General features: G+C 37.9%; 1 protein-coding gene across 1 annotated transcript in view; it reads left to right on the plus strand.

Annotated features, from left to right (window-relative positions):
* The first annotated feature begins 40 nt into the window (after positions 1-40).
* Positions 41-12,310, plus strand: part of LOC144629040 (RNA-splicing ligase RtcB homolog) — a 35,323-nt gene continuing 23,053 nt past the window's right edge. Inside the window, exons 1-15 of the mRNA XM_078487203.1 lie at positions 41-161; positions 2,245-2,323; positions 2,723-2,790; positions 2,946-2,994; positions 3,758-3,808; positions 4,290-4,384; positions 5,074-5,135; positions 5,558-5,607; positions 6,179-6,285; positions 6,759-6,863; positions 7,275-7,329; positions 8,134-8,195; positions 9,171-9,377; positions 10,394-10,489; positions 11,914-11,960. Coding sequence (XP_078343329.1) covers positions 60-161; positions 2,245-2,323; positions 2,723-2,790; positions 2,946-2,994; positions 3,758-3,808; positions 4,290-4,384; positions 5,074-5,135; positions 5,558-5,607; positions 6,179-6,285; positions 6,759-6,863; positions 7,275-7,329; positions 8,134-8,195; positions 9,171-9,377; positions 10,394-10,489; positions 11,914-11,960 — 1,235 coding nt within the window. The 5' untranslated portion in view covers positions 41-59. The remainder of the gene's footprint in view (positions 162-2,244; positions 2,324-2,722; positions 2,791-2,945; positions 2,995-3,757; positions 3,809-4,289; positions 4,385-5,073; positions 5,136-5,557; positions 5,608-6,178; positions 6,286-6,758; positions 6,864-7,274; positions 7,330-8,133; positions 8,196-9,170; positions 9,378-10,393; positions 10,490-11,913; positions 11,961-12,310) is intronic.

Here is a 12,310-nt window from a genome sequence, read left to right on the forward strand (position 1 = left end):
GACTTTGTTGTTTGGGAGAAGTTTTTCGGACGAGAAATTTAATAGTTGAAAGTTCTGCAATGGCTCAGCACAACCGTACATTCAAGGAAGAATGCTCTTTTATTGAGCGCTTAGACGAAAATGCTTTTCTTATCAAGAAAGGCTTTGTTCCAAACATGAAGGTGAGTGACCAGACTCTACAGTAGCCTTTTTGCAGACCTCAGACTCGCTCAGTGTATGCTCTGCAATTATTGGTTCAGTTAAAAAAATCCCAAGAGTAAAAACTGTCTTCTCCAAGTTTACTGCATATGTATTATTTCTGTGTGTAATATAAATCGCATTGGAGTTTAAATTTATGAAGAGGGGATTGGATGAGACAAAAGTGCTTTGATCCAGTGTTTGATCTCTATCCCCTCCTCCCCACCCCCCTCCAAATACCCCACTTCCCCAATTCCCAACCTAGCATCCTTAAGTAGACACTCGTGGTGTTCTATTAAAAATCCGCAAATCTGCTTGGTTTTCTTATTGTTTTCTATTAAACAAATAAAATTATTAGATATGTATGAGCTTGAGGATTTCTATAAGGTGTTCTAGTTCACCACTAAATTTTCTCCAATTCTGATTGGTTTAAATTGATCAAGTGGTGCAATAGTGTCCATCTGAGGAGGGCACTATTTAACAATTAGACGGCGAGCTTGAGGTTTCTACCGGCTGATAGTTGGCGAGGGGCGAAGCCCCGAGTCAACTATCAAAAGCCGGTAGAAACCGAGAGCGAGCCGTCTAATTGTGTTAGCATAACCCACTGACCGATCTATTAAACTCAGAATATCGCTAGAATTGATTAATGGAAGGTTTTGATTGATAAAATTAAGCGAAAACTAAGCGCGCGCTCCGAGAGCCTTCTACGGATCAATAGTAGGCACCTGTGTAGCCAATCAGATTGCGCGATTACCAATAGTAGGTCAGTGTGGTTATGCTAACAGCCCTTATAGTTCACCACTAAATTTTCTCCGATTCTGATTGGTTTAAATTGAACACGTGATGCGATAGTGCCCGTCCGCCGGAGGGCACTATCAGCCCATAGTGCCCGCCGAAGAAAATTGCCCAATCGATAGTGCCCGCCCGTGACTTTTTTTGTAAACAAGCGTGCCTGCAGACAAAAAAACCCAACCAAATTCACTGCATTTAGTGGGTTTCTTGTCTGGTTTCGTTTGTTAAATTCCGGCTCTCAATTGAGTTTTTATCCTGAAAAGTAAAAATAATTCATGATGCTCGTTTTTGTATGTGCGTGCGGAAGAAAATTTAGTGGTGAACAATAAAGACAATAGAGTGTTTCTGTCTCGGAAATATCGGTCTGATAGTTGCCCCTTGGAAATTTGATGTTCTTAAAACTAGCATATTTGCCCTCGAAGCTTCGCTTCTCGGGCTAATATTTGTTTTAAGAACATAAAATTTCCGCGGGGCAACTATCAGCCGATAGTTCCTCGACAGAAACACTCTATTGTTAAAATAGTGCCTGTCCGAGGAAAATTCCTGGATGAATAGGTAGTCATCCGTGAAAATATTTTGTAAACAAGCGGGCATACAGACAGAAAAACTATTGAATTCACTGTGTTTAGTGGGTTTTCTTGTCTGTTTCTTTTTTTCATTTGTTAAATTTTGGCTTTTAAATGTTTTATCCAAAAAGGTAAAAAAAAAAATCAAGATGCACGTTTTTTTTGAATGTTGAATGGATGTACAATAGTGTTGAACAATAAAAACGATAGAGTGCTTTTCTCTCATAACTATGTTGATCTGATAGTTGCTCCTTGGAAATTTGATGTTCTTTAAACTAGCATAATTAGCACTTGAAGCTTCGCCTCTAGGGCTTATATTTGCTGTAAGAACATCAACTATCAGCCAATAGTTCCTCGACAGAAACACATTTATTAATTTTATTGTTTATGATAACTATGATAATAAATATTATCATAATAATTATACTTTTGTCAAACTTGAAAAAAAAGCTAATCAAGCTGAGTAAATCACGTAAGGTAAAGTCTGCTTCGAGCCTAGTGGCCCATACAGGCCGGAGCTTACCAGTTAATCATGTACATTCATACAAATGTATTCACCTACATTTGTTACTTATAGGACTGAGGTTGTTTGCCACTAAAGTGTGAAAATAGAAACAAGGGAAAGAAGCATGCAATAACTAAATAAATCAACAATAAAGAGGACCAATTTTTCAGTGTATATCCTATTGACATGATTCTTGTTTCAAAGGTGGAGGGTATCTTTTATATTAATGATTTACTGGAAAAGCTGATGTTTGATGAACTTAAACACTGGGCTGGAACCCAAGGTACTGCATTGTTTTCAATATTGTTTTATACATAAATGTGATTAATCAGTACCATGAAGTTTCTTGAGTTAATGTAAAGTCTAGATCTGCGATAATTATGCACTAATCATATACTAGTGTATATGTACTCGACAAGTGGTTTCAGTGATAAATTCTTGTTAGTAATGATATAAGTTTCTGAAGGATTGCTTAATTTTTTTGTTCAATCAGATTCAGGTAGTTGTAAGCTTCTTCAATGTTATTTCTTTTTGCCAAACAGTTTTTGGGAAGCAGCATGTACAAAACACATTAATAAATGAATCAAATTGCTCAAGCAAAATACATTGACTTGGCTTTAGAGAATCCTCTTGTTAAATAATAAATTGTTTTATAGTATTTAACAGATTATTTCCTTTCAAGGTATTGGAGGGTTTCTTCCTGGTGTGAAACAGATTGCAAATGTTGCAGCTTTACCTGGCATCGTTGGTGTAAGATTTATATATTTTTTTTCTCTGTACAAATGAAGTGGCCAAGAGCCCTTGCATATAATGAATGCATTTTTTAAAATGAAGTTTTGTTATTTATTTTATAAGTACATATTTCAAGCTTGATTTGACAAGCTTTAAATTTATTGACATTTCAGAGATCTGTTGGGTTACCAGACGTTCATTCAGGTTATGGCTTTGCAATTGGTAAGTGATAATAATTTTGTTGTCAAGTTACATATGATAAAATGTGTTTAGTGATTTATTTGTGCTTGGTTCATTCAGACAGCTTTTTTCTCTCCTAAGCTAATAACTTTGTACATCCTTTAAGTAGTAGATAAAATATGAGCGGGAGATCTGTATGGGCGTTTGCAATGGCGAGCCGATAGGCGAGCCATTGTAAACGGCCATACAGATCGGACGCGAATATTTTATTCTACTTGTGAAATGAAAACAATAAATTGAATGGAAAGTTTTGTTATGCGAATCAGTCGAGATCTGTATCAAAAGTTAATGAATACTAATTAGCTGAGCAGGAGTCTGTATCAAAAGTTAATTATATTATTTGATTTGTATTGGGGTTTACAGTTGTGTACATGTGATCTGAATACTGTGCTGGGATTGGTTTGCACCCTCATGAATAGTTAATGAATTTTACAATGTCTGTTATACATGCTCAGTGAGTCTGTACACAGTCATGTCATGTAACTTCAGTGTACAACAGTACTGTAAACAGCAAGTTTTTATTTAGTTCATATTTGTTTTATGAACTAAATAAAAACTTGCTGTTTAATAATAATTATAATTGATTATAATTAATAATTATGATGTAATCATCTACAGTAGGTGGAAGTACATGTAAATGTACATGTAGGTCTGAAAAGAAGTGTTGTTGGTGACTAACATTTCAACAATGACCGTGAGCTAACATCTTTAGAGACTTAGTGAGGTTTCTATTTGTTTGTCGCAGGTAATATGGCAGCATTTGACATGTCACTTCCTGAGGCAGTGGTGTCTCCAGGTAAGACCATTACTTTGCGAGCTTTTCGCACTTGTTATAATTCTGTGAGGGAAGAGATGTCTTATTCAAATGTAAGTCAGAATGTTCTTTGCTCACTTGTGGTGGAATGTGCTAGTTTGTGTTAGTAACAGTTTAGGTTGACTTTAAGCTGTTGTTTTTCTTGGACAAGATGCATGTAGCTAGTGGTATTTAATCAACTCCCAGCTTCTTGATCACCACTCACTCAGGTGGATAAATGAATAGCACATTTACAAACACCTACAGTGTACAAATAAGCTCCCTGAATTTAGCAACCCATATTTGGAAAAATAGGTTTTTTGAAAGTACATGTAAATTAAAGAAAATCAATCTTTAGTCGAGTCTTTAGAAGTCTTCTTTAGAACATAACTAGAGCACTAAACATTGAGACAGACTTACCCAATTCAGTCCTACCCAGTAAGACTAACCAAATAGAATTAATGTCTAAATGGACTTTTGTTAGGTGGTGTTGGTTTTGATATTAACTGTGGTGTGAGGCTGTTAAGGACAAACCTTGATGAGAAAGACGTGCAACCTGTTAAGGAACAGCTAGCTCAGGTAAATTTTTTTTTTCCGAGCATAAACAGTCCACTAGTATGTGGCATTCTCCCAGAGGCCAATTTACCTCTTTAGTACTGAAGTAATGTTAATTCATTTGATATTCAGACTTAAAACATAATGAACCCTCCAACAGATAAACTATACTTAGCAAATGAATATTGAACGACCGTAGCGCTAGCCAGGGTTAAGCATAATAACAATTTGAAACCAATCTATGGCTAAAAACTTTTTAAGACACAAGCTTTCAACTGTTCAATCTACAGTCTGACAGGTAAAAGTAGATATAGAATTATATAAATTTGTGAGTTTAAAAAAGAATGGACTTTTACCCTTCAAAGACTGTAGATCGAACAGTCAAAAGCTCATAATTTTAATTTAAGCTCTTAGCCAGATCGATCATTTTCAAAGGACCTTGCTTCACAGGACCTTGCAGGTGGAGGGGTGGGGGCAAAGTTGCCTGTGATCTGTTATATGCCAGCATTTAACCTTTTTTCCTTACAAAGTGCAAGGAATATATCTTAGAATCACAACTCAAAAATCTCACTGCTTATGTGAGCAGTTATCCAGTTTCATCTTTACCACATACATTCCTCAAAAATAAATCCAAAACTTGGTACATTGTTTGATTTCCCTTGGCAAGAGTACTACATGTAACTACATGTACTTACTTTGTACTTTTATTTCAGTCCCTGTTTGATCACATTCCTGTTGGTGTTGGCTCTAAAGGTGTTATTCCCATGGGAGCAAAGTAAGGTGTAAATTGCTGTTAAAATACGATGTATCCTCTCAGGGTAACCATTCCTTTTACCACCACCACTTCTAAAGCAAGGTTATGTTTAAAAAAAAAAAAAAAAAATTCTCATGTAGTAAAATTTCTATTTTTAATTACAAGACAAATCCTCTGAGAAGCAACCACTTCCCAGAAGTAGGTTGACAAAATGAATGTTTGACTATTCAGTATTGATTATTTTGAAAAGCATCTCATAAGTTTCTTAAGTTTTATTTCATGATTTTCAGTATACACTAAACAAGTGACTAAACTTTATACAGACTATCAGAACTTGACTTCTTCTTGTTTCCATTGAGTTTTGTGCACTAATGAGACCAAACTGAGACTTATCCCCTTGGGCTCACTGGACATTGTGATATTAGTATTTTTCTTGGCTTCAGAGATTTGGAGGAAGCTCTTTCAATGGGGATGGACTGGTCTCTAAGAGAAGGTCAGTCTTTTTAGTTATTTTAAGAAAGTTTATTTTAAAACAACTATAATTGATTAATTTTAGCAGCTAGGTTTTTATGGAAAGGTTGTTACTTGAGTGTTGTTTTAACCAAAACCAAAGTAATTACTTTTGCCAATCACAAAGAACACAGATGGCGCATTGAACCAATCAAAACTTGAAGTAAATCATGTAGCCGGCGCAAATGGGGGTGAGGGGTTGGGTTGGGGGAAATGTGTGTGAGCTACTCGCCATTAGTTTTGGTTTGACTTTTGATTGGATAACCAATCACAAAGCATAGTATAGCAAAACCAAAGCAAAAATTTTTGCTAATTACTTTTAAAACTGGAGTGAAAATCAGTCGCTCTATTGTTTATTAATTTTTTTATTACATGTAAGAAATAAAAAAAAAAAAAATGATATGTGCAATGAAGAACTTTTAGCAGTTCAAAATGCTTGGATTTGATGACCAAGAGTACATTGTAGCAATACCCCAAGGGACTTCATGCTATAAAGCTCTTTGCGCAGCTTACATGTAGATTTTACCCTGATATTACTGAATATTTTGTTTCAGGTTATGCATGGGCTGAAGACAAAGAGCACTGTGAAGAGTATGGACGGATGTTGCAGGCCGACCCAGATAAAGTTAGTCCGAGGGCTAAAAAGAGAGGCTTGCCTCAGGTACAGAAAACATGTCATTATTTAATAATTGTTGCTATATTTTTATCACACATGTTTGTTTAAATTAAATTTATAAACAGTACTTGTTAAAGATAGCAAGGAAACCTCAGGGTCTCCTCGCTGAACCGAGGTAATGGTGCAATGTTCTTCTACAGATACCCCAGGCATCTGTTAAAGTTTGTGAAATAGGTGGCTTTTATAGTGTGCTTACCTCTTTGAGATTTTTTTTTTTCTTATGGTATTGTTCTGATATGGTCAGAGGTGCCCCCCACTCTCTGGTTTGCAGCACTCTGTTACAAGATTACAGTTGTCAGGTTGTGTATAAACACAGGTAACCAAAGCGTACTATGAGAGTTTGTATGGATGTACTATAAGAGCTTGTATGGATTTGAAATAAAGTTGAGAAAAATATCTCTTTTTACCGGTGAAAAGTTATAATGAAACTTTAAACCTTACCTGGTGTCACGTTTTAGCTTGGCACACTTGGAGCTGGTAATCACTATGCTGAAATTCAAGTTGTTGATGAAATATACAATGAGTATGCCGCAAAGAAGATGGGAGTTGATCATCAGGGACAGGTAATCAGAAGATATTTAGCACAAGTGCTAAAATAAAAAAAAACGTCTGAAATTTTCGTCATCATTTATTTTGCTAACGCAATAAACAGGTACAGCAGAATCCTGATTTTTTTTTATCTCCACTGAAGGGGCGGAAACGAAACACTCGGAAATTGCCGGAAAAAATACAGTGTTTGATTGAGAAAAAATAGGATAAACTGATTTTGGCTCGAGTTCATTGGGAGGTTTGGAAAATCGAGGTTCAACCATACATAACAAGGTGCTCGAGTCTACATTGGGCAATGATTTGCGTTTTGTACCTGAAAGTTGTAAAATGCAATGTAAGCACAGTGTTTTGCAAAGTTTTATTTTTCTTATACAACAATACATTCAGTTTGATTTACTAATAATTTACGATTTATCATTAAACAGGTTTGCGTAATGATCCACAGCGGTAGTAGAGGCCTTGGACATCAAGTAGCTACTGGTAAGTAAGGGGGGGGGGGGGGGGGGAGGGGGAAGGAGGGGGTCTGAACCTCCCGCTTCTCATACCTCTTGCTCCCGCTTCTCAGTACCTTTTTCTCCTGCTATCCGCCCCTTACCGTGGTGGTTGCCTTTTCTTTGTCCCTTTTCTTTCGCAAAAGATAAAGAATTGTTGCGAATTTTTGTTCAGTTTTCACCGGTTCTTGCGACGTTGGGAATCCCGCTTCTAGCTTACGTGTACGGCTACACGTAGGTTTTCCCGCCCCCTCCCTCCCGCCCTTTTTCTCCCAGGCTCCCGCCCTCCTGTCCCCCTCCAATGTTAAGTATTTACCGTAAAATTCTGAAAATGAGCCCTGGGCTAACATGTATATTTGTTTGACGTCCCTTTCCGAAGTAGAAAACCTTCATAATTAGAACGGCAATCGACTAGCCTTGAGCAAACGAATCAAACAATCAAAAACTACATATCAAAACCCACAGGCGTGACCTTTTAAACCCTTTATTTTGAATTTTTTTATCCCTAAGAGGTCCGCAAAGTTAAAAGGTTAAAAAAAAAAACATAATAAAAATCAAAGCTTCACAACCCAGGTAAGTTAGTCTCGAGCCCTGGATGGGGTATGGAACAAATTCGTGGAGAGGGGTTGGGTTTTCTAGGAATATTTCCCTCGGGGGCTAAAAAATCCCTGCTACATGTATGCGGGGCCTACGGGTCTTACATGCAGGCGACCTGTGCCTGATCGTGACGCTGTTAATTTCAGTACCGCTCAAAGATCCTCCCCTTTGGTACATACTTTTTCTCGTTTTGCAGATGCCCTCGTGGCAATGGAGAGAGCAATGAAAAGAGACAAAATTGATGTAAACGATAGACAGGTTTGTGTAACCGGTTTTTTTTTTGTCTATTTTTAAAATGTGAATCTGTGTTAATATCCAGAAAAAAGGCATTTCAGCACCTTTTGTAGGGCATTCGGAACTTTCCCGCCACTACACGATGCGCGGTTGCCAGCTTATCTGTGACTGGATGATTTGAATTTAGTCTTGAGTGCTGATTGGTCAACGTCGATATGCATGTATAAACATCCTATCAGAGGCAGCGTGGCCAAGTGGTTAGAGCACCGGACTTGAAATACAGAGGTCCCGGGTTTAAATCTCATTCTGACCACTACCTGGAGTTGTTTTACGGTGAACCTGAGTTCAACTTCTCAGCCATACAGTACTTGTAAATAGCCAACTGTTCTGCATCTTGCGAGTTTGGATTTTTAACCTTGTTTTCGTCCTCGACCCGCGTCGTTTCTTTTTTTTTTTTTTTTCTTTAGGTGACATTGGTCGCCATTATTAAATATTTAACATTAGACTACGAGCCCGAGTTTTCATGAGAGCAACGAGGGCGCCGAGTGACATCGCAGACGAGGAGTTAGTAGAAACTCCAAAGATGTAGTCCAAACCTACAAATGTGCACGAAGACAAAAATCAAGACATACCACACCACTATCGGCGAATGAAAACAGTGGGAGAACCAATCAGACGCGGACCAAGAACAGCTGAGTTTCTACTAATATTTTATATTAGTTGAGAGTTCTAACGCAAACCTGTTACACCTGTCCGCATCCGGCATTTTCAACCTTAACACATCGCTTTGATTTTCTTATGACATTTCGCGTTTCGTTTAACATTGCCAACCCCTTTTTAATATTATTTTATGATAGCTGAGAGCTCTTCTAGCATTCACCGGAATGCCCGGCCCCATTAGCACCCGTGCTAAATCAGTTATCGAAGGTAAACAAATGTCATTTTGTCAAACTAGTAGTAGTAGTAGTTCTTTATTTAAGTGAATTTGTTCGCTTACAGCTCGCATGTGCCAGAATTAACTCACAAGAAGGCCAAGATTATCTCAAGAGCATGGCTGCTGCGGCGAACTATGCGTGGGTTAACCGCTCTTCAATGACATTCCTGACAAGACAAGCGTTTGGAAAAGTATTCAAGAGCACTCCAGATGATCTAGACATGCACGTGATCTATGACGTGTCACATAACATTGCTAAGATAGAGGAACATGTATCCTTTGTGCACTTATAGCGTTTAACTTTAAAGGGGCTTTGTCATGGATTTTACCTGATTTTTGAACAGCCAAAATTTGTATTTGTGTCGCAGGAAACCTAAAAATAATAGTCCATTTTTTATTAAAAATTGCTATATTAGAGCCCTGAAACTGTTAATGAGCGTCTTTGGCTGCAGATGGCTTGGATGGAAATGGACTGCAATTTGAAAAATGAAGGTTAAACTTTTCAAGTTGTTTCCGCGCGTCCTGAAAAACTCGACGTTTATAGCCGAACTTGATTTCTATCCGCAAACAAGTCTATATCTTCCTTGAGTTGTTCAAAGGTAATGTTTCCATGGGTTTAGTTGGCTACCACTAATTCCAGAACAGTTTAGACCAAAAATCAGCGAAATCTCCGTGACGTAGCTTCTTTAAACCGCGAAAATTTAGCTGCATGGCTCAGTTTTATGTTTATCTCATAGAATATCGCAGAAATTAAGTTGGTCGATGTTCAGTTATTTTTGCTGAATTTTACATGAAAAACCCGCGACAATAAAAGACACTATGGACCTTCAGATCGGAGTACGGGTTCGAGATTGAGTACGAGTACAACTTTTTAAACTTAGTTCTTATGCCTACTGTTCAGAAACAGGGAGAAGCGTGAGGGCTTTGAGAACGTAACTGGATTGCAATTCGAAAGTCGAACTCGTACTCCGATCTGATGGTCCCTAATAGAGTGAGGTAACGGCTTTTAAATGGCAAAATAAGTCTCAAAAAAACGATTTGTAAGCAAAAGGGTAGCCTGCGCCGCCGAGATATACTGTCTGCAGAATCGAGCAGGATTTGGGATTTCTAGACCTCTACTAGTACTTAGAAGCAATAATACTTTCTAGAATAATAAATATAGTGATCAGAGCTGTTTAGTAGTCATTGTTTATTTGTTTTTCTGTCAAGGTTACTGTACAAAATGTATACTGTATATTGAGTGCTTATTTGTTACAAGTTTCAGTTAGACCCTTAACTTGCACATAAGATGTTAGAAGGCGAACAGAAGAGTCTACTCGTGCACAGAAAGGGTTCAACGCGGGCTTTTCCACCTCATCACCCACTAATCCCAGTGGATTACCAGGTCAGTAATATGAGGAAAAAAGAAAAAGCAAACAAACAAACAAACAAACAAACAAACAAAGATGTAAATGGTTTACTTTCCCACAAAACACGCAAGACCTCGCAAGAACTCGTAACAAAATGCGTGTGCGTCCAGGGAGATCGAATTGGGACTTGTGGTGATGGTTTACATGGAATGAGGTACAGTTCTGTAGGTAGGAAAAGTCTGCGTTCGAGCCTAGTGGCCCATCATGTCGGAGCTATCCCGGTTTCTGTAGCATAAAGCGACCAGCAGTATTTCCCCCCCCTCCTGGATGGGATGCTAGTCCATCGCAGGGTTAATTCCCAGCATTAGTTCGCCAGTACCCATTTATACACCTGGGTGGAGAGAGGCACTGTAGAAGAGAGTAAAGTGTCTTTACCAATAATTCACAACACAATAACCCTGGCCAGGGGTCGAACACGGACCGCTCGATCCGGAGTCCAGCGCACTAACTATTAGGTCACTACGCCTCCCACATGAGGAATGGTAACATCACAAAATCGGCCCAAAAACAACCACAACAAACAAAAAAAGCAACAAGAAAAGAAACAAAAAGCAAGCAAGCAAACAAAGCAACATACAAACGAACGTAAAGTTGGAACAGTGTGTTTTTTGACTACTTAACTTCCGTGATGTGTTCCGTTAAAATCTACGAATATACAAATACACATGGACTTTAAAGGGACTGTGTCACGGATTTTAGCCAAATTTAGGCATAGGAAATGACCAAAAAATTCAGCGAAATAACCTCTTAAAACAGTGAAGGAACATTTTAATAACACAACAAATACCAAAGAAGGTACGGATGGCTAAAAGTGACGAAGATTGAAACGGATTGCGATATGGGTTTTTGAAATCTTGTTGGGCTGAACAGTTTTCAAAGTTAGTCTCGTTTGCTTGTAACTTTAAATTATAACGCCCGGGAGACACATTTGGCTGCAATAAAGCTATGGATTTGTCATTTAGATACATAGAAGTAATTTATTTGCAGAAATTAAGTTTTACAGTGAGTATTTGGCAATGCTTAATAAAATAATCCTAAATCAGCCGTGACACAGTCCCTTTAAGATCTAACAGAGTAAGCTGCAAGTTAGTAAGCTATTCCCTCTGCTTCCAGATGTGTAAATGGGTAGCGGCCATTTTAATGTTGGTTTTAACCCTGCGATGGACTAGCACGCCATCCAAGGGGGGAGGGGGAACTAGAAATACTCCCAGTCGCTAAATGCTACAGAAACTAGGATAAGCTCCGGCTGTATGGATCACTTGGCTCGAATGCAGACTTTGCCAAACATTTAGAGCTTTCATTAAGTCCCTGTTGGAAGTATGTTTGTGTATGGAAACAAAACGAATGGTCCTTGTTTTTCAACTTATATTTGTTTAAAGTATTTCCCGTTTGTTTTTAGCTGACTGGTCAACCTGTACTTATCGGAGGAACCATGGGAACCTGTAGGTAAGTTGATGGTAGAGTAAAACATGCATATATAGAGAATTCATTTGTCAATTCCAAAGCTTTTGCTCTATTTGGTCTACCTTTAGGACTTCGACAGTCCTTGATTTTGATCAAACGCTGAAGAGAAACATAAATGTAGTTTTAGTGTTTTTAATCGTAAACGCGCATTTAGTAGGGACCAGGTTTTCAGGTTTAAATTCGAGTAAAAAAGGACATATATTGGTCTGAAATTGGGAAGGATAACGTAATGGAAAATTGGGTAGCATCCCCCATTAAAAATTTATGGCGTCACTCATTAGCTTCGTTATTCAACTCTTTATTTACCATATGTTTTTCTTGTAATCTTTGAC

This window comes from Oculina patagonica, chromosome 10, assembly GCF_052425735.1.
Source record: "Oculina patagonica isolate OP01 chromosome 10, crgOcupat, whole genome shotgun sequence".
Classification (NCBI taxonomy): Eukaryota; Metazoa; Cnidaria; class Anthozoa; order Scleractinia; family Oculinidae; genus Oculina; species Oculina patagonica.